The sequence below is a fragment of the Lactuca serriola genome, chromosome 8 (genome assembly GCF_051521515.1).
Source record: "Lactuca serriola cultivar US96UC23 chromosome 8, Lser_US96UC23_V15, whole genome shotgun sequence".
In the NCBI taxonomy this organism is placed as follows: domain Eukaryota; kingdom Viridiplantae; phylum Streptophyta; class Magnoliopsida; order Asterales; family Asteraceae; genus Lactuca; species Lactuca serriola.
In genome coordinates this window covers 178054676-178077678 of record NC_136415.1, presented here as the reverse complement: position 1 = coordinate 178077678, position 23003 = coordinate 178054676, and the positions used below count along the sequence as shown (strand labels likewise).

General features: G+C 33.5%; 1 protein-coding gene across 1 annotated transcript; it reads left to right on the top strand.

The window, feature by feature from the left end:
- Positions 1-14978: 14978 nt before the first annotated feature.
- On the top strand, positions 14979-18461 carry LOC145069654 (ARM repeat superfamily protein). Its single transcript, XM_079016608.1, has 2 exons — positions 14979-17074; positions 17908-18461. The coding sequence occupies exons 1-2, from the start codon at positions 15050-15052 to the stop codon at positions 18331-18333; spliced, it is 2451 nt and encodes an 816-aa protein (XP_078872734.1). The 5' UTR covers positions 14979-15049; the 3' UTR covers positions 18334-18461.
- Positions 18462-23003: the final 4542 nt, after the last annotated feature.

The following is a 23003-nucleotide window of genomic DNA, read 5'->3' as shown; positions in this document are numbered from 1 at the left end:
ATCTCTCTCAAAGTTAATCACTCTCTTTATCGGTGTCTATCTCTCTCAATGTGAATCAATCTCTCTATCATTATGTATCTCAATCATAATCTATCGCTCAATCATAATCAATCTATTAATTATAATCTATTTCTTGATAATGATCTAATTCATTGTAATAAATAGTTTCTCAACAATAATAAATTATTTACTCTATATAATTCACATATCGTATATCACAGATATCATAGATATCACATATATCACAAATCTAATATAAACAATTACTCATAAATGATCTATCTTTTAATGTGATCTATCTCTCGGTTATAATCTATCTAAATCATAATCTGTCTCATCAAGGATCTATCTCATTTATAAATTATCTTTCAATTAACAATCCATCTCTAATTTAAGATTAAACTTTCAATCAGATACAAATTTCTCAGAATAATCAATCTTTCCAATATCAATCGATTTCTCAATAATAATTAATCATATAAATCATTTAATGTATATCACATATAACACATCAACGGATGTTAGAGTAGTGTTACTCACCTAGTTAGTTAACATATTTATTCTAGTTCCGATTTCAACCCTTTCGTGTCTACCATCTCATCATAGAGTAGCACCTAATCATCAAATAACAAGTTTGTCAAAATTTGTCATAACTCATTACTAGCTACCCTCTACGACCTCTTCTCACCAAAATATTTAAATAGCCAAATATAATCATAATAGGCTTAACCCATAAGCCATTAACCAAGTCTCTCGTAACGGGTATTTATCAAATATTATAATTTATAATCATCACAGTCTCATCTACATCTTTAATCGTAAGATTTACTCACAATCTTACCAACAAGTTCGTAACAACACCATATCATGAATTCCCGTAACTTATACTCTGGTCTAATAAGTCTGGAAAAAATATTACATAGCGTAATCATAATTTAACGAGGTAAAAGATACCTCAACAGATCTCGTACTTGTGACACCCCCAACTTTTCATAACTTTTTCAAAGTTATGGTTATAAAATCTTTTCAGGAATTAACTCACATTTAACAAAAACCGGTCCTACTAAAACATTTACCTTTAAAACCTTGGGTGTTACCATTAAGCATCATACAACCATAGTAAGAAAATATGTATTACATCAATACATTAATAAGGAACTTAGCAAGTTCCACTCCATTCTCTATCACATAACTTCTAACTTCCATTAATCATCCTCTATCCTTATATGTAACCTGAGATAGATGACATTAAAAAGAGATATGTAAGACAAAAATATCTCGTGAGCTACGTGGGTTTTAGACCATAAAACATTTCAATCATATTCAAGAAAACTTCCTTTAATTCATACCATAAAGCATTTTCAATCATTTTCAAGAAAATTCCTTTCATTCATACCATAAAGCATTTTCAATCACTTTCTTACATAACATAACATATAATATCATAAGTGTCATTTCTTATCTTAGCATTTTATTAGCTTCTTTTCCATTTCCATTTCCAATACCAAGGTAGAAAGAATAAATTATTCCACCAAGGCATCATTTCCAAGACCAAGGTGGGAAGAACAAAATCAACCCAACAAGGAATCATTTCTAAGACCAAGGTGGAAACAACAAAATCAATCCACCAATGCATCATGCTTAGGACATCTACTTTGCGATATGGAAGGTACCATCCCAGTAGATTCCTCTAGACCTCGTATGAGGCATCATGGCCCGGGCAATTTTCATTTCATTACTTTCCAATTCTTTTCATTACTTTTCATTGCTTTTCATTACTTTCCATTTCTTGTCATTACTTTCCAAGCTTTACATATTTCATATGTTAGTATAAATATACTCATTTCAAAAGTAAATCATCTATATTTCAAAACATTTCAATCACCTTTTCAAAACATTCGATCTTCCAAAACGTTCTTTGCTTTCAAAAACATTCTTGTCTTCAAGGCATTCTTTTGAATTATCCTTTCCAAAAACATTTGACACTTTCATTTCAAAACATTTCATATATCAAACATTAGTGTTTCATTATCATAAAATCATTTTTCCATGTACCCCAAAGTGGGAAAATGTCAACACGTACTCACCTCAATCACAAGAAGGCTAGCTAGTTCTTTTATAGTTCCTCTCCTTAGAACAACACTCTCACTCACAACCTGGTATAACTGCATGGACATAAGTCATTAAAAATGACCAAAATACCCCTCATAGATTTTTAACATTTAGATATTCCCCATAAGCATATTTACTTCTTATTAGCTTATATATAAAGTTTGAGGGCAATAGGAGGTCATTTATTAGGTTTTCCATGACAAATAATACACTTAACAGGATGTTTGACACGCCCCGTGTCAAAAAGGACATGCCCCCGTGTCATGCTGGCATGCCCCGATGTCCTTTTGACACGCCTCGTGATTATACTAAAAGCTTTGTAACTTGTTCCCCATACCTCCGTTGGCCACCAAACATTACCAAGAGGTTATTGTGGACATAATAAATGTTATCAACTTCTTAAATAATTAATTAACCCCTGTCCTCATGATGACTTAATCATTAAGACATTTATCAAAATGCTAAGTTCATAATGCTTACAAACACTCAAATGAAAGGATTAAGAGCTCAAGTTTATCAAGAACACTCTTTAACCAATATGACTTACTCCGAAATCATATAATATATCATTGGGTGTTGTCAAGTACATAAAACCACCATTAATCTCATTACAAGTACTTAATCCAACTATGGAATCCTCAATTCCATTCCATGTTTCCCAAATTGCCCTTAAGGCCAAAACAATTACTAGAGTTAGAACCTTACTACTATCCCTTCATGTTTGTGTTCCAATATCACTCTAGAGTGTCAATTCATGTTCATGAATATCATTCATTTCTTAGATGTCAATCATTATGTGGTTATAAATAGATTTCCCAAAATGCCCTTATGGCCAATAATTCCATATATCAATCAAGGATCAAGTAACATTTTATGTTTTGAATCCAAATTATTCCAAGGGTATCCATTCATGATTATGAACTTCCTTTACTCATCAACTGCTCAATTACAAAGGATTCTAATGATTTCATCATATTGTCCTCAAATCCATTTCAATCCTAACTGAAACATGATTCTACCATCATGGAAATGTTTAAGTATTCCAATTGGATTCATTTTCATCAAACAACATCTAGGTCATAGAATACAATCCAATTTCACCATCAATTACAATATCCCCGGTTTGGGTTTCTAGGGTTCATGAGGGTTTTGACCCAAATCCTCAAATCCATCAATGGGATGATTGGATTGAGATTGGGATCATCAAAACAACTCAAGGCAGGTTAGAAACCCAAGCCCTAACTATTAGATGGAGCTAATTTCGACATTATGGTTTTCCCCAAACCTTGAATTCGAATTTTAGATATAGAAGAGAAGAGATTATACCTAGCAAGCTTTTAATTCCTATTTCCTTTGCTTGAATGCTAAAATCTTGAATTGAATCAATTCTTGGATGCACAAATGAAGAGAAATGACCATGGAAAACCATTATCCTTGGAATACACGTTTTTTTACGAATGAGGAAGATGAGAGTGCATCTTATTTTCAAAAATTTTACCATTAGGTCCCCCATGTTTACCCATTTTCCCAATTTCCACCATAAACTCATATTTTGTAATTTTAACCTAAATTTTCACATAATAAGCCCTCTTCCATCCATTATGTAACTTTTGTAGTCCACCCATTAATTTAGTCAACCCCTTCGTCAACTCACTTTGCCAATTTGATATTTTTAGTCCTTTAACTTTTAAAATATCATTATTTTCACTTCAAAATTTCTAAATTTCATATCAACTAATGATATAATTATTCATTAATGATTTAAATAAATAAATCATATTTAATTTCTTTACTTTGTTAATTTAACAAACTAATCTAAAAATTAGAATGTTACAGTACTTAGCCTTGTATAATAACTTCTCCATCATAATCTCCTTAGAATGTTTCCCGAGTAGCAACTCCAATCATTTGTGCCAAAACTCCCTCAATTTACACAGGAACCCACACACACACATACACAGACACACACACACACACAGACATATATATATATATAAAATCCAGATGCGCCGTGCCACAATAGTGTACTCGACGTGCTGCGGTGACGATGTGTTGCCTAGTTTTGCCACATGTCACTCTCTTCCACCACGTGTCTTGATGAATCACTCATTACCGGTACCGCACCGTGGTGAAAATCATTCCGCGTCACAGTAGCCACAATTTGACAGTTGTTACTTTGACTTCTGTTGACTTTCTCAAAATAACAATGTACTTTCGTCTCAACTTCAAATGACCATCACTTTCTCATACAAACTCCATTTTTTATGATCTTTATATCCACTTGTTAGTCTTTAAAAGATCTATCACTTTCTTAAGTTAATTTTGCTTAACAACAAATATCCAATTTAAAGCAACTCGATGCTTATTTCACTTATTTGTCTCACACCAATTTACATCTTTTGAAATAATACCTGTTACGAAAAACAAGTGTTAAAAGTTCTCCTCCCCTCCTAAGAAGATTATGTCATTGGAATCTCATTAAGTAAGTAAGGGTATATAAAACTAATTCTCTTTTTAGAATCTCAAGTTACAATATTATAAATGTCATAAACACTCTTACTATTTTCTTATATCATGTAATACTCATAAGTATTTAAACTAGTATTTCTCTTAAAGATTCCCTAATAATCCATTAATCATTAATCTCAATTATAATAGCAATCCAATTAAGTCACATCTCGACTTATCATGTTGATTTTTGTACTCTCACTACAATAGTGCTTGAAACTATCATCATTCATTATAATGCAAAAATTTTACATGTATCTTAAACATGTTTGTAATCCTCCAGACCTTGGTCATTAAAGACCATCCTGAAATTGAAAAACACTTTGATTTCTAAAGTAATGGACAAGATCTGAAAACAAGTCTCTAAAGTAAATATTATTAAAATCAATTAACATATGATCACAACAACTCTTAAACCTTACTCATGTATCTGAGGGTTTTGCATTTTATCCTCCATTATCATCAAACATTCTCAATGTATATTCTCCTTTTGACTCTAATTGTTCTTACTGAAGTATTTTACTTACTATAACTCACAACTCTTAACTAAACTTTGTATTATATGATAGTCTAATAACTCTTCAATTTTTAATAATGATATCAAATCTCTGATGATATCATATTCTCCTCAATTAACTCACACAAGTTTTAACTCATTTCTCTTTATACTCAGTTAAAAGCTCATATGTCTCTTGTGTCCATAGCTTTCTCTTCACTCTTATTTTCCCACGTCATATTACTCTAGTTATGTCATTTACATTCTATTCTACTTAATATTTTTCAGATATTTCTCATGTCTCCTCTGAGTTTAAATAACTGACATATTTCTCTTATGTTTAGACATTTCTCTTAATCAATAACATTCTTCTTAAATATCAAAATCAATCAATATATCTACTATTATTCAAAATGTTAATCATCTCATTCACAACTGGTAGTATTTCATGTACCACCTCTCAAAGTCGGCTATTTTCTCTTAATATTATCTTAATTATCTTTTGGTACTTGACTACGGATCATTTTCTGACCTACGAGTGTATCTCAAATTATCAAATATATGAACTAGAAACTCATCAAGTCCCTCACATAATGGGTATCGACTAAGCAGTCAACAGGTTGATCCATGGTAAATCACATCTCAAATACTCTCACTCATTTCTCAATAACTTCACAAGTGCTCAAATCACTCAAATTAATCTTATTAATATCTACGGTACTCACAAATTAATTAATCCAGTCAAAAATCTATAAATTACTCAAATAACTCGGATTAATCACTCAATTACTCAACTTAACGATCAATTATTCAATTCGATTTCTCATATCACTAATTTAATCACTCAGATCATTTACTCAAATTAATTTCGCTAGTCAATCACTCTAATCAATATCAATTATTTGGATCAATCTCATTTGCTCAGATCAATATCAATCGCACAAATCTATTTTTTCGATCAATATATACCACTCACTTCAATCACTTGGATTACTCAGATTAATCTTTCACTCTAATCAATCACTTTGATCAATATTAATCACTCTGTCAAATCTCAATCAATCACATATCAACTACTCGCATCATTCACTCAATTCAATATAATCAATTACTTAGATCAATATCACTCACTCTAATCAACTGCTCGAATTTCTCAAATTAATCAGATCAATCACCCAAATCAATATAAATCGTTCAGAACAATCACTTGGATTTATTAATTATGTAAATCAATAACTCATATCAATCACTTTGATCAATATCAATTACTTAGATCTATTAATCAAATTACTCAGATCAAATTTTCAAATCAATTACAATTGATCTCATATTAGGATTAGGCCTCATCACCACTCAGAGAATTAATCACAAATATTGTCTATAAGAGTAAACCCAATCACCTCTCGTGGTTCTAAACATATAAGTCTCAATCGTCTACATGAAATGATCTAATCGTCTCTCATAGATCAATCACGTAAGTCTATCAATCGTCTACATGAAATAATCATGTAACTCTATAATCTTGAAGAAAATTCTCGTTATTCTCGATCCTTTATACAATAAGATCTAATCACCTCTCATGAATCTTATGTAAATCTCATGATCTCAAAAAGAGGTTCTTATTTCTCAATCTCCTCATTCATTCATTCATATATATATATATATATATATATATATATATATATATATATAGATATAGGGTTAGGTTATTTTGTTTTTACTAACTACTGTGTGCCAGAATGCACAAATCTGGACCATCGGATGGAATATAATCAAAGGTAATGATCTGAGGGTCTATGATAGTAGAATATGATAACATGTACCATATAATCATACAAATTTCAACATAAGGGCATTTTAGTCAATTAGCCTATATTAAAAAAGGAAATTTTCGGATTTTTAGGGATGATTAATTTCTTTATTTTTTAAAATTCTGAATATTTTAAACTAATTCAAATTTAAAAATCCGATTTTATTCTGTCAGAATGATAGAATGCCAACCATAAACTAGTAAATATATTTTTCGATTTTATTCTGTCAGAATGACAGAATGTCAACCATAAACTAGTAAATACATTTTGAAAGACTACACAAAATCGATTCTTGAACTAATAATATATCAAAAAATTACATTATATGATTGTGATTCATTGAATAATAACAAACATTCTGAAAGAATAACAAGTATAATTCTTAAAAAATAACAACATTCTTAAACAATGAGTGTGATCATTCTTTAATTCATTCTTCAACCCTTTCCCATCAGGTCTTCAAGCCATTCTTGAAGCCATTTCTACCAGAAATTCATTGCCAAGTAATTTGTAGTGATACACTTGTAAAACCTACACATTAAACATACAAATAATTAACTACAATTCTATCAGAATACAACAATAATATTCTTACAAAATAAACTATTCTGCAAGAATATTCTTTAAGAATTTGTATAATCAAGAATATACCCAACAAACAAAATAAGGAACTAGCATCAACCTATTCTGACAGAATAAGGAACTAACATTCTTCGGGTTCCCTGTGTTTCTTCTCGATATGCTCAATGTATTTAACGGCAAATTCTGACAGAATAAGAAACTAGCATCAACCTATTGTTATGAAAATGGCATCCAACCCAATCTAAATTGAGTTATATAGTTCTAAAAAGAATAAGGAACAAAGTGAAGTAAAAACATTAAAGATTTTTAACTATTTTTTCATTGAGGCATTTTATCGAACACATGGAGGTCATGACAGAATGTTGTTTGTAAACAAAAATTGCAAATATGGTAATGGATCATAACTCATAAGACTTACATTGATGGATGAAAATGAGGAATACCGGGCAGATTACAACTTATTCCCAACAAGAATCTTGTTAACATTGTTCGAAGCATGTTGTTCAATGTTGCGAATCCAGTTTCTTATGTCTGGAGATATAAAGAGATTTGTCAACAATGTGTCATTCATTATAAGGTAAAAAAAACTTATTGTTGAAAGATGATTCGTCAGTAACATCATACACCAATAAAATCCCCATAGCACCCCTGTAGTAAGCTGGAGTATAGAGGGGTAAAAGTGTCAATTACTAGCATTATAATCTGAAAAACATGAGAAAAATCTATACCTGTTGTGATGGTTTGGAATCGTTCTTGACCAGCTGTCTCCTAAATTTGGAGTTTGATCCGTTTGCCATCAAGTTCAACGGTTCTTATCTTGAAATCAATACTCTATCAAGAATTTTTTTTAACATATTTAAAAAACAAATTAATTTTTAATATAGTAGTTAAGAAATTAACTCACCCAATTATAGTGATGAAACTAATGATGAAAGAACCATCAGAAAAACACAAAAGAAGGCAACTTTTACCCACACCTGTAATTAATTACCATTGTTATAACACACATAGGCACATTCATCATAACAAAAAACATTGGAATTTGGAAAAAAACACACTCCATGCAGAAATATTACAATCGAACTATAAGTACACCCATAAACAATTGAATTAAATTACCCAGAAAAATCGAGAATAAATTGTATAAACTTACTGAGAGGAAAAACAGGAGCATAGATCAGCGGAACTAAAAACTTAAACGGAGCTCCATTACTTTGCCTGATTTAAAATCAACATACGATGCTGAAGAGGAATTGTGCTTGTGAAACCTATTCATCATCTTCTCCTTCATCATCTCCTTCATTCTGATTAGCAGCCAATCTTCAGAATCATTTGAACTTAGAATCTTCATAATCAAATGGTGATTTTAGGGTTTATTGCGGCTGTGGTGGTCGTGGTGTCCGATGACTTTTGTGATTTAGGGTTGGGTTGTGAAGAAGCGGAGAAGAAGATGAAGGTAGGCCGTGCTTCCTCCTTTTATTTTGGTGATTTTAAAATCAAAGACCCCATTTATCTCAATTACCATAAATTTAGAGTCATGATTTACTAATTTACCCTTATTAATTTATTTAATGATTAAATTATTCCTAAATTCCTATTGGTGCATTCATGCACACAATAGTTGCTAAAAACATTTGAACCTAGCACTCTCTCTCTCTCTCTCTCTCTCTCTCTTTCTCTCTCTCTCTCTCTCTATATATATATATATATATATATATATATATATATATATGAGCTAGGTTCAAATGTTTTTAGCAAGTATTGTGTGCCTAAATGCACCAATGAGAATTCAAGAAATAATAATCAATTAAATAAATCATTTAAGGGTATTCTGGACATTTTGTACTTTTCAATTAAGGAATCATTTAATTGAAATCCTACAATTAAGGAAATAAAATCAATAATTTTGACCTAGTCTCTCTCTTGCATCGTGTCTTATATTCAAGGAATTACCAAGATGAATGACCGACACCCCACAACACAACCGATCAAGACCTTGATTTCTTCTTTCTTCTTCCAGTCGACACACATCACAGATAGAAGGAGTCGATCGCTTCTTCGTTTTTTCTGACGCGCACACACGGGATGGAGAAGAGAAAGCACGACCCCTTTTCTTCCCTCCTGACGATCGATTCTTGATCTCGCATAATATGGAGAAGAGAGAACACAAGGTACATGCTATTTCTTTTCCTTGGATTTCCCCAAATATGGACCCTATTTGTAAAGGAACAATTTCCAGTTACTCGTTTTGTCATCTGTGATCAACATAGATCACAGGTTAAATTAAGTTCTGTAAATACTTTGGCAATTTGCAGGAAATACTCCCAATTCCCATGGACAACCGAAATGTCTAGTACAAATCTATTAGAATTCATCAATGCCCACTATGTGTTTGATGTAATTACTGAACCAGGAGTACAACAAATTATCTCTATTAATGTTATTATTTGTGTGCTATAATGTTATTGGAATTTGATTTTATGTTTGTTCACAGGTTTTCGTTACAATAATGATTCAGTGGTTGTGGTTAAAAAAAATGGGGGTTCTACCATTTTCAATCAAAACCGAAGCCACATAAACATTTATGCTTTTTTTTCTTCGATCGTATGGAAACCGAACACAGGAGATATACCCTCCTGTGTAACTCATTTGATGTTGATGGTTCTGAATTGGTTTTTTTCATTCATGATTCATAGAAAATGTGGTGATTTAGGGAGCGCCCTTAAAGTGTTTGATGAAATGCCAAAGAGAAATATGACAATCTCACATTGTATACATGGTTAGTGATGGAATCACCGGTTAATGAGGAGATGCTGGTAAGTTTACATGAAGTTTATTGATCTGTGATTAAGTTTTTTGAGTTGGGTTTTTGTAATTTTTTATTTTTTTCAGAAATTCAGAGACACCATTCTTTGATGGCAGAGAACTTGTAGCTGGAAGTATTGATGATTCAATCTATGTTTATGATGTTGAAGCAAACATCTATCCTGATCATAGATTTGATGTTGAAGCAAACTGACTTTTCCTTATGTTTATGATACTGAAGCAAACAGACATATGGGCTGATCAAAACTTTGACCTTGTTTACCTTTTTATAATATTTCCATTCTGAAAGAATAGTTTATTATATAAGAGTATTATTGCTTTATTCTGATAGAATTTGTAGTTAATTAATTATATGTTTAATGTGCAGTTGTTACAAGTGTATCACTACAAAGTATTTGACAATGAATTTGTGATAGAAATGGCTAGAAGAATGGCTTGAAGACCTGATGGGAAAGGATCCTTGTATAAAATCAATCTCATGCAATACAATTCTGACAGAATGTCAATGTCACAAAATGTCAATCTCATAGAATGCTAGCATATTTTGAATTGGCTTAGAGGTCAAACATACACAAGACATCTAGAATGTTGTTATTTTTTAAGAATTATACTTGGTATTCTTTCAGAATGTTTGTTATAATTCAATGAATCACAATTGTACAATGTAATTATTTGGTATATTATTAGTTCAAGAATCGATTTTGTGTATTCTTTCAGAATATATTTACTAGTTTATGGTTGACATTCTGTCATTCTGACAGAATCAAATCGAAAAATATGTTTACTACTTTATGGTTAAAATTCTATCATTCTGACAGAATAAAAATCGGATTTTTAATTTTAAATTAATTTAAAATATTTATATTTTTAAAAATAAAGGAATTAATTATCCCTAAAAATCCGAAAATTTCCTTTTTTAATATAGGTTAATTGACTAGAATGCCCTTATGCTCAAATTTATGTGATTATATGGTACATGTTATCCTATTCTACTATCATAGACCCTCAGATCATGGCCTTTGATTATATTTCATCCAATGGTCCAGATCTGTGCATTCTGGCACACAATAGTTACTAAAAACAAAATAACCTAACCCATATATATATATATATATATATATATATATATATATATATATAGACATACACACACACAAACACACACCACTCTATTTATCTTTCTTTATCATGACTCATCTAATGTCTCTCTCACTATATCTACATCTTTCCCTCTTTTTATACCTCCCTCTTTTTTATCATAACTCGCCTAATCTCCATCTTTAGATCAATCTCGATCATGTTGTCTTCATTTAGGAGTGGTATTATCACTCCTACTCATACTCTGGTACCTTATCTCATCTCTTTCTCTCTCATATTTCTTTTAATCTCATCCCTCTAATCTAATCATCTCTTATCTTAATCAAAATTTCTAATTGTCATTTCTCTCATCATCTCAACTTTGGAGTTATATCATCACTACAGTGTATACTCTCATACTCTCTCTATATATTCTTAGCATTTGTTTTCTTAATGCTGCTCAATTTACATATGCATTTATTCTTGGTCGTATTCTATTTACGCACCATGCCGTGGAAAATTTATCGTCACACCGTGGTCTATCGTTATAAATAATCATATAGTAATTTACTTTCAGTCCATGCCATGGACAACTCTCGTCGCGCCACGGTAGCTCTAAGTATGTTGCTATATTTAATCGCTCTTCATAACCGCACTGTGGTTATGCTCCAACCACGTCATGTTCTATACATTTTAAGTATAACATCCTAATTTAAGGCCGCATAGCGGATACTCCATGTCCACTCCGTGGTTAGTAAAGTACATTGTTATTTATCGATTTAACTGCATTATGTATCTCAGATCATTGCGCCGCATATCATTAGTCGTTGTGCTACGTATCCCTCTATGGATCTTGTAGTCATGCTCCACAATCTTTCTCTACAATTCTCCATGATATATATATATATATATATATATATATATATATATATATATATATATATATATATATATATATATATATATATCAAGGTTGTAAAAGTCGCTAGGCGGTGGTCGGGTGGTCGACTGGGGTTAAGGGACTAATCGGTCGAGGCAGGGATTAATAGGTGCCTAGGCAAAGACCCTTAATTGTCAGAAAAGTCCCAATAATTACGGAAAAGTTACACTTTAGTCCCAAGATTTTTTTTTGAACAAAAAAGTCCTGAAAACCGGCAAATATTTACAGTTTGACCCTTTTTGACTGGTTGAAACCGGTACCAAATTAATTTGGGACTATTTCCTAAACTAATCCAAAATATTGAGACTATTTTGTAAACAAAAATATTAGGACTTTTCTGTAAACAAAAATATTATGACTTCTTTGCAAACAAAACCCTTATTATTATTATTATTATTAAAAATATAAATAAGAATACTATTTTTTGAACTTGTATTATTAATATTGTTAATAAAACATATAAATGCATTTAAATAAAAAAATAATGACTATTTAAGGGTGGAGGTGGATGAGATGGTGATGCTTTTAGCATTGAAATCATGAATTTCTATTTGTATATTTTTACTTTGTATATGGTCATTTCACATTTGTTATTATTGTTTTCAATTCAGAATATTAATACATAACAATTTAAAAGAAATTGTATATTTGTAAAATTGTTTATAAATAGTTTAAGGTAGAGGATTTCTCAGTTTGTATATAAAATTGTTAAATGTAGAATGATTACTTTCCAAATCCAACAGATCCACTACAAACATCTACATAGATAGGTAGCCCATATCAAAATTCAAAAGTATTAATTATAATATCTTGTTTAATAAAAAGTAATATGACATGTTTTTTGGATTAATACTTTTGAATTATTCCTATAACTTTTTATTAAACAAGATATTGTAATTAATACTTTTGAATTTTGATATAGGCTACCTATGTAGATGTTTGTAGTGGATCTGTTGGATTTGTAAAGTAATCATTCTACCTTAAACAATTTTATATACAAAGTGAGAAATCTTTCTACCTTAAACTATTTATAACCAATTTTACAAATATGCAATTTTTTTTAAATTGTTAAGTATTAATATTCTGAATTGAAAACAATAATAACAAATGTAAAATGACCATATACAAAGTAAAAATATACAAGCAGAAATTCATGATTACAATGCTAAAAGCATCATCATCTCTTGTACCTCCACCCTTAAATAATGTCATTATTTTTTCATTTATATGCATTTATATGTTTTATTTAAAATATTAATAATTAATACAAGTTCAAAAAATAGTATTCTTATTTATAATAATAATAATAATAATAATAATAATAATAAGGGTTTTGTTTGTAGAAAAGTAATAATACTTTTGTTTACAGAAAAGTCATAATATTTTTGTTTACAGAAAAGACCCAATATTTTGGGTTATTTTACGAAATATTCTCAAATTAATTTGGTACCGGTTTCAACCGGTCAAAAAGGGTCAAACTGTAAATTTTTGTCGGTTTTCAAGACTTTTTTGTTGAAAAAAAAACATTGGGACAAAAGTGTATCTTTTCCGTAAATATTAGGACTTTTTTAGAGATTTCCCTAAAAAAAACTAACTGTATAAAAACAAAAGTATTATAAGGATTATTAGTGGCTAACCTTATTAAATACCAAATAAAATAGAAATAAAACTAATCTATACCCGGATATCATAAGGTACCATGAGGCATGACACCCCTGGGGACGGTTCCCTTGAGATTAAAAAAAAATTAGAGATCTTGAGATTGAACATCGGCCACGTATTTCTTACTTGCCGCTCTAACGCTCCAGCGTACCGGCAGCAGCGGATTATGCCTAATTATATGGCAGAGAGGTATAATCATATATGATTATGCATGTTTATACATATATGTTTAATCATAAATGATTATACATATATGTATGTTCACAGACTGAGTAATCGTATATGATTACGACAGTTGGTGGCAGAAAAGGTGGTGGTGACAAATATAGCGGTGATATAAGTAACGGTGGTGACAGTGGTGGAGTCGGCTGGTGTCAAAGGTGGTGGTAGGGGTGGTGGCGGTGGCGGAGTCGGCTGGTGTCAAAGGTAGCGGTGATATAAGTAACGGTGGTGACAGTGGTGGAGTCGGCTGGTGTCAAAGGTGGTGGTAGGGGTGGTGGCGGTGGCGGTTATGGTGGTGGGGATGGTGGCGGAGGATAAAGAAATGGGCGGCGCTGTGTAATCGTTTATGATTATTCCAGACTTGTCGTGCCGGTACGCCGGAAGATTATTGCGGCAGATGTGAAATACATGGCTGAGGTTGAATCTCGAGATCTCTATTTTATTTTTAATCTCAACGGAACCACCACTGACACCTCATTGGCTAATTTTCATTATCCAACCCATAGTCCCGTACCATTTATGATTATTTTATTTCATCCAACCAATTAAATCTTTTGACAAATAATAATAATAATAATAATAATAATAATAATAATAAATCTAAAAGCGATTACCAACTATCCTAACAACCCCTCAAACCCGTTGCTAAAAAACTGTTTTCATGACTTCAACACGATGAAAAAGCAATAACTCATTTCAAAAGTACACAACAAGAAATCTAAATATTGCCAAAAAGCCAAGGAAACGTGCTCTCCAATCTCCATTTACACACACATATAAATACATCTTCATTAAAACAAGATCTTGATAAATATGGATAAACAAACATCAATAGAAAGCCAAGGTAGCGTTCATGTCCCAATCAACATTTTCGAACCACAAAGCAGCGTCGAAACATCAACCAGCAATGAGAATACATCATCATCGGTTTCAGGAAGAAGACAAGTGACCCGAGCACCGGAGAAGAAGCTGACTCTCTTTGCCCTCCGGCTAGCGGTTCTGGAGAAAGCAGCCACCGGGCTAGGAACCCTCGGATTCATCTGGGCCACCGTGGTTTTACTAGGTGGATTCGCCATCACTATAGATCAAACAGATTTCTGGTTCATTACTATAATTCTGTTGATAGAAGGCACTCGGATTTTTAGCCGGAGCCACGAGCTTGAATGGCAGCACCAAGCAACTTGGTCGCTCACCGATGCCGGAATCAGTAGTTTCCGGGCAGTCAAGTCTAGATCGCATATAGTCATCAGAGCTTGTAAGGCGGTGTTCGGTTATAATGGTGGTAGTAGAGAGGTTAGAGAGACTGCTTCACATCTGCGAAAGGTAAAAGGTAGATACTTGGAGAAGAAGAAGACGTTGAATCGGACATGGACGAGTTCAGATGTTCCTCTTCTTCCATATGGTCAATGGGTGTTCTTATCAAGAAATATCAGTCGTCTTCTTTATTGGCTTCAGTTAGCATCAGCAACAGCTTGCGTGGTGTTGTCGTTGATAAAGCTGGTGAAGCAAAACTTTGGAGAAATTGAGAAAGGAGATACTGATAAGAGAAACAGGAAATCGGCTTTGATTATCTTCTACTCATTGGCGTTAGCTGAAGCGATGTTGTTTCTTTTAGAGAAAGCTTATTGGGAATGGAAGGTGATTATCAAGAAACTGTTGGATAAGATAAACGATGAGTGTGAGTTGGGACCAACGGGGATGGTTTCTGTTCGGAGGTTTTTCTATGATGCATACTCGAAATGCGTTAATGGAAGCATCTTCGATGGGTTGAAGATGGATTTGGTTTCATTCGCGATGGAGCTTTTGGACTCGGACTCCTCCGATGAGCAGCTGATCGGAGTCAGAATCTTGAAAAACTTCACGAAAAATCAGCGGTTTTCAGAAGATACACTTCAGAAAATCGGAATCACGATTACAGTGATAGAACGATTGGTTGAAATGCTAAACTGGAAAGACCCACAGGAGGAGGAGATTAGGAAATCAGCGGCGGAGATACTGGCGAAACTCGCCGGAAAAAAACAAAACTCCCTTCGTGTTGCCGGGATTCCAGGCGCCATGGAGTCGATTTCTTGTCTGTTGAACACCCATAGAAACCATAGCGCTACCGCATGTGGTGAAATCCCGAGAAAAGAGATAATTTCCGACAAAGAAAACTACGGGTACTGGGAATTCAATCAATTGGGTCTTCAAATCTTGAAGAAACTCGCTCATGATCATAACAACTGTGGAAAGATCGGGAACACGAAGGGTCTTCTAGCGAAAATCATAGATTTCACCCACGCCGGAGAGAGATTATTAACGGATACCCGGGTCACAGAATCTCAGATTCTTACAGTGAAAAGATCTTTACAGGTGGTGAAGATGCTCGTCAGCACCACCGGTGGCACTGGTAGACAGCTCCGATCAGAGATATCGGAGGTGGTTTTCACGATCACTTACATAAGAGATATATTAAAGTATGGTGAGAAACACCCGATGTTACAGAAACTTGGGATCGAGATTTTGACAAGTTTGGCATTGGAAAACGATGCAACGGAGAGAATAGGGGCTACCGGAGGTGTTTTGAAGGAGTTGTTTAACATTTTCTTTAGAGAAGGGTTGCCGGAAAACCAGAATCATGTGAGAATAGCCGCCGGAGAAGCAATTGGGATGCTCGCATTTGAAAGCGCCACCAATTCTCATCGTATTTTGAAGTTGAAAGTGAGTGAGAAGCTTGTTGATGCTTTGGATAATCCGTTGCTTCGTATAAATGCGGCGATAATTTTAAGGAATTTATGCATTTACAGTGGACCAGGGTTCTTTCAACAGCTACGAGGCATAACCATGGCTGCACCTACTGTAAGTTTACTTCCAAATTCTATTTGTTCCTGCCATATATTTGCATAGAAGAAGTCTTTAAGGGATAGCCAAATGATGATTTTACATTATTTAACTTTATCATTTTTTTTTTGCTGAAGTATGAACTTTAAAAAGAAATAGAACATATTTAAAACAAAATATTTGTCATAAAACCTTATTATAGGATTTATTTAAAGATTAAAAATGTTTTTTATTCAAATTTATATCCGTTAAACTACAAAGTTGATATCTCATTCAACTATATATATTATGGATGTTCTAAATGTTAAAATGTTATTGATTAGTTATTATTATTAATATTATAAAAAAAATAAAAAAGTAAACATGATTTGTTATATTTAATTAAAAAGAGTTAGAATGATACATCATATATATCATAACAATGATTTTGAAATGATACTTGTATTGAGCATCTATTTTATTTTTTACTTGATCACGATACTAATATTTAAATTGGTTAAATAAATATTTCAAAGTGGACTTTAAATGGCAAATTAGTTTACTTCTAATTATCATTTATGTCTTAAGAGATCTTTAAACCCACGAATTGAAAGGGTAGGAGATATGTTTCTAAACCAAAAGCTTTTAGCCATTCTATCCCAAAAGCCCGAGGTCAAATTAGAACTCATTGAAACTAAACTATTGATCATTTCAAAATGATACCAATATTGAATATTACTTATATCTTTTTGACATCATCATAACATTAAGATACAATTGTTTATGTATTTGTAACATGACATGACAGTGACAGTTTTAGTTTTCTAGACTTGAAGTAACCAACATTATATCGGTCTGTAAATGCTTTATAGGTGCTCAGAGAAATGATGACACAAGAAAACAAGTTGCAGGAAGTGATGGTGGGACTAGCAGCACATGTCTTAGGATATATGACATCAAATGAAGCTAATGCCATGTTCAAGAAAGCCGGGATACAAGAGTATGATTTAGCAATGGCACTCGTGCAAATTTTGAAGAAAAATCCACAACCACAAACCAAGATTCCAAGAATAAGGAGATATGTAGTCGAGTTGGTAACTTGGATGATGAAAAATAACAATAAAAATATCGATATTTTCAAGCATCTTGGGATGGAAGAAGAGTTGGAAGGTATTTTAGAGACGACCTCAGAAGTAGAAAGTTTTAATATTTTCTCTGGGGCGATTGGATTGAGTCGGTACAAGACATCTATTCATTCACTAGTTGAGATAGCAATGGACTTGATCAAAGATGAGTAACTAAAAAGTAAAAACTATAAGTACTTCCTTCATATAATTTATACAATGTTAAACAAAATGGAAGTTCATTAGAAATGTACATATTGTTGAAATTTTATAAAAGAAAAACACATTTTTATTATTGGAAACGATTTCTAAGATATTTTTTATATTTTTATCTTTTATTTGCTTTATCTTTTCCTTTTATTTACCATATTTATCATCTTATACTCCCTTATAATTCCACTCAGGTTTTGTGCTTGAGTATGAAGTAATAAGAAAAATTCAATCTCTAATTACTATCGATTTTAGATGGTATTGGGTGTTTAACACCCTAAGATTCAACCTACATCACATCTCTATTGATGACAGGAGACGACGATTCCAACAAATCCAAAACCGCAAAGTCCTCCAGCGAAACAATCAAGCATGGCTAACCCTACTATATCCATCCATCTGATTACCCTAAATAACTACACGTCAATGACGTTCTTACTGACAACAACTATCCGGATTGTTCACTGAAACATCCATAAAATTCATAAAAAATTGGAACTTTTTCAAACATTAAAAAACCACCATTTATTAGAAGTTGTTTTCAAAATAGTTTATCATCAGAGTAATCCCAGAAATCATGACATAAAATACGAGGAGGTGCACGATCAAGCCTTCGCCTTTCCGCGATCATCTGAAGTACCTGAAACAAAATCCAAAACTGTAAGCCCGAAACTTAGTGAGTTTCCTCCAAAATACCATGCCATACAAACCAGAACAATATCATGAACAAACAGTATGCATACAGAGCCTTCAGCCTGACTGGACTGCCTCACCGAGCCATCAGCCTATCTAGACCACTCACAAAACCTTCAGCATGACTAGACCGCCTCATCGGGCCTTCAGCCTATCTGGACCGTCATTCGGGCCTTCGGCCTGACTGGTACGTCCCTGTGGGCCTTCAGTCTATCCAGGCTGCCATGGGTCTATTAGTCTTCAGCACACAGCAGGACCACCTCAACCCACCGGTCATCACAATATCACATAAATATAAAACACAAGCTAGCACATACGATAATCATACATGCCTAACATATAATCAATCATAGCATCATCATATATACTAGGATATTGATCTAATAGATCAGTACACATAGCATCATTTTATAACCATGACATAATCCAAAGGGTCGACCTTGGTGAATGATCCTACCATGGTAACCGGTACGTTCCTCCTCGATAATTCTTATGCATGCATACTTTTCGACAGTGGTGTGGAGAAAAGTTTCGTAAGCCACAACTTTAAACACTTAAACAAAATCCACAATCACGAAAAGACACATTCACCATAGAAATAGCAAACAGAAAGGCAGAGAGCACTAACGATATATACATAGGATGTAACCTCACTCTAAACAACTACTCTTTCCAAATCGACCTGATATCGGTCACAATAAAAATTTTCGACGTCATCAAATGCATGGATTGGTTAAGTCCTCACCATGTCGATATCCCGTGTTACGAAAAAGTCATTCGCCTAAATCTACCAAGTAACGAAATCCTCATCATCTATGGAGACAAACCGCGCATGAACCTTCAAATCATTTCTTGCGTCAAGGCTTAAAAGCATCTTCGCAAAGAATACTATGCCTTCTTAGCTCACGTGATGGATAAGAAACAAGAAGTGAAAGACATCAAGGATATTCCAGAAATCTGTAACTTCCCCGAAGTATTTCCTGAAGATCTCCTAGGAGTACCTCTCGAATGCCAAGTCGAGTTCAGAATTGACTTGATTCCCAGAGCTACCATCGTAGCCAAATCCCCATACCGTTTAGCACCTACAGAAATGCAGGAATTGTCCAGTGAATTGAAAGAACTACTTAGCCAAGGGTTCATCAAACTAAGTTGCTCACCTTGGGGAGCACCGGTCTAGTTCGTGAAGAAGAAGGATGGATCATTCCGCATGTGCATAGACTACCGGGAGCTAAACAAACTCACCAGAAAAACTGATATCCTTTACCTCGAATCGCCAACCTCTTCGACCAACTACAAGGAGCAAGTTACATCTCAAAGATAAACATAAGGTCAGGATACCATAAACTGCGAGTCCAAGAGGAAGATATTCTCAAGACTGCATTCAGAACTCGCTACGGTCACTACGAGTTTGTAGTGATGCCCTTCGGATTGACCAACGCACCCGCGGTCTTCATGGATCTAACGAACTTTGTATGCCGACCTTACTTAGACAAGTTCACGATAGTTTTCATCAATGACATACTAGGGTACTTGCGAAGTAAGGAAGAACACAGTCAGCACCTTCGAAAAGTCTTGGAAACATTTAGAGCAAAGAAGTTATATGCAAAGTTCTCGAAATGCGAATTCTGGATTCGAAAGGTGGATTTCCTAGGTCATGTGGTTAGCAAGGAAGGGATACATGTGGTTTCCTCCAAAATCAAGGAAATCGGAAACTGGGCGACCCCAAGAACACCCACCAAAATTCATCAATTCTTAGGCCTCGCTGACTACTACAGGATCTTCATACAAAACTTCTCCAAGATCGCAAAGCCACTCACCAACTTGACTTAGAAAGGTGTAACCTTCAACTGGGAGGAGAAACAAGAAACTGCTTTCCAAACACTAAAGCGATCCCTATGCAGCGCCCCAATATTGTCCCTCCCAAAAGGGACGGAAGATTTTATGGTTTACTGCGATGCATCCAAGAAAGGGATAGGTTGTGTACTTATGCAACGAGAAAAGGTCATTTCCTATGCCTCGTGACAACTTAAGACTCACTAGGTCAACTATACTACACACGACCTCGAACTGGGTGTAGTAGTATTTGCTCTGAAGATCTGGAGAGACTACCTTTATGGTACGAAGTACATAATCTTCACAGATCATAAGAGTCGCCAGCACATCTTCAATTAAAAGGAAATCAAGATGAGGCAACGACACTGGGTGGAACTACTAAATGATTACAAATGCGATATTCGCTATCATCCATTCAAGGCCAACGTAGTAGAAGATGCCCTTAGTCAAAAAGAGTACTTGGGCCACCGAGTAAAGTCATTAACCATGACCATCCATTCACACTTGTCCATACAGATCAACAAGGCTTAGCAGGAAGCCTTGAAACTCGAGAATGTGGCATGTGGAGCCTTAAAAGGAATGGATAAAAACCTTGAAGCCAAGGATGAGGGAGCTCGCCACCTCATGGATTGAATCTGGATACCAAGATTCGGTGGATACAGAGATGTTGTTATGAGCGGAGCCCACAATACCAAATACTCCGTTCATCACGGTTCAGAAAAGATGTACCTGGACCTCAAGAAATTTTATTGGTGACCAAACATGAACGCAGAAATCACTACCTAGGTGGGTGATATTGCCATATTTATACTTATTTTTAGGCAATATTTAAGTACATTTTTATTAAAAAGTTGGTAATTTGTTTAGAATAATGGTACTTATGAGCTTAAATGTTATTTACAGCCAAAAAGAAGACATTTTGAAGAAAAGGGGACTGAAAGCGTTAAAGAAAGAAACTTTGGGAATTAAAAGAGTAAAAGTGAAGAAAATCTGGAAAAAGATTATTCACGACGTGAGACTTAAGGAACTCACGCCGTGAATCGTTGGTTCTAGAAGATATGTATGCGGGTGAAGGAATCCTTGACGGGCACGGTTATCTACAACTCACGACATGAATTTCTTACAATTCACGACGTGAATTTATGGATATCAGCAACTATATAAATCCTTGACCATTACGAATAGAGGCACCTTTTGGCAGAAGAAAAGAGTTCCATGAGACGATTCAGAGCGAAAGAAAGGTTCTGGAAGAAGGTTTTCAACATCAAAAAGAATAAAGGTTTGTATTTTGGTTAAATACGAACATGTCTTTCATTATTTTTAGCTGTGTTGGTTTAGTTGCTATGATGAGCAGCTGAATCTAGCTACTCTTGTTTAGCTAGATGAAGCTTTAAACTTATGAATAGTTATATGTTTATGGATTAAGTTTAGTTGGTAAAAATTGCTTGTGTTTGATTTGTATAACCTAGCATGCTACTGTTTGTTTATCTAATTGCTTGATTGCATGTTCTGTGTAGCTTAGTGACCATTAAACTGCATGAACCTGTTTACCTAATGATTTAGTGAACATTGAATTGCTAGAGCTAGGATTGACCAATCTTAGTTAGTAATTAGAATAAATAAAGCTTAGCTGTGCTAGAGAACGTGTATTGTGATCATAATTGTGTTTATATAACAAATCTTACATAGCATATTTACATTCATAATTAGTTCTGTGAATTATGTGTGAACATACATGGTTTAACATGAATTAGTTAATTATTGGTAAAGTTAGAACTAAATTACTAATACAACTAAAAACCAACTTAATAATCCGTAATCATTAGCTAGCCATAAGGGAGAAGTGGATTCAAACTAAACAAGAGTGTGTGTTTTTAATTATTGAATTTGAATTTAAGTTCATCTGATCTTGTAAAATCAGGTAAAACCCTTTTTAAACTTGTTAAAAATTAGGTTAATTTAATAGTAAATAAATTAATTAGTAACACCGTTCCCTGTGATCGACACCCGACTTACCCAAGCTATACTATAATATGATTAGGCACACTGCCTATAAGTGCATAGTTAGTTAAGTTTGTTAGGTTATAAATGTTAAAATTAGTGAGTAC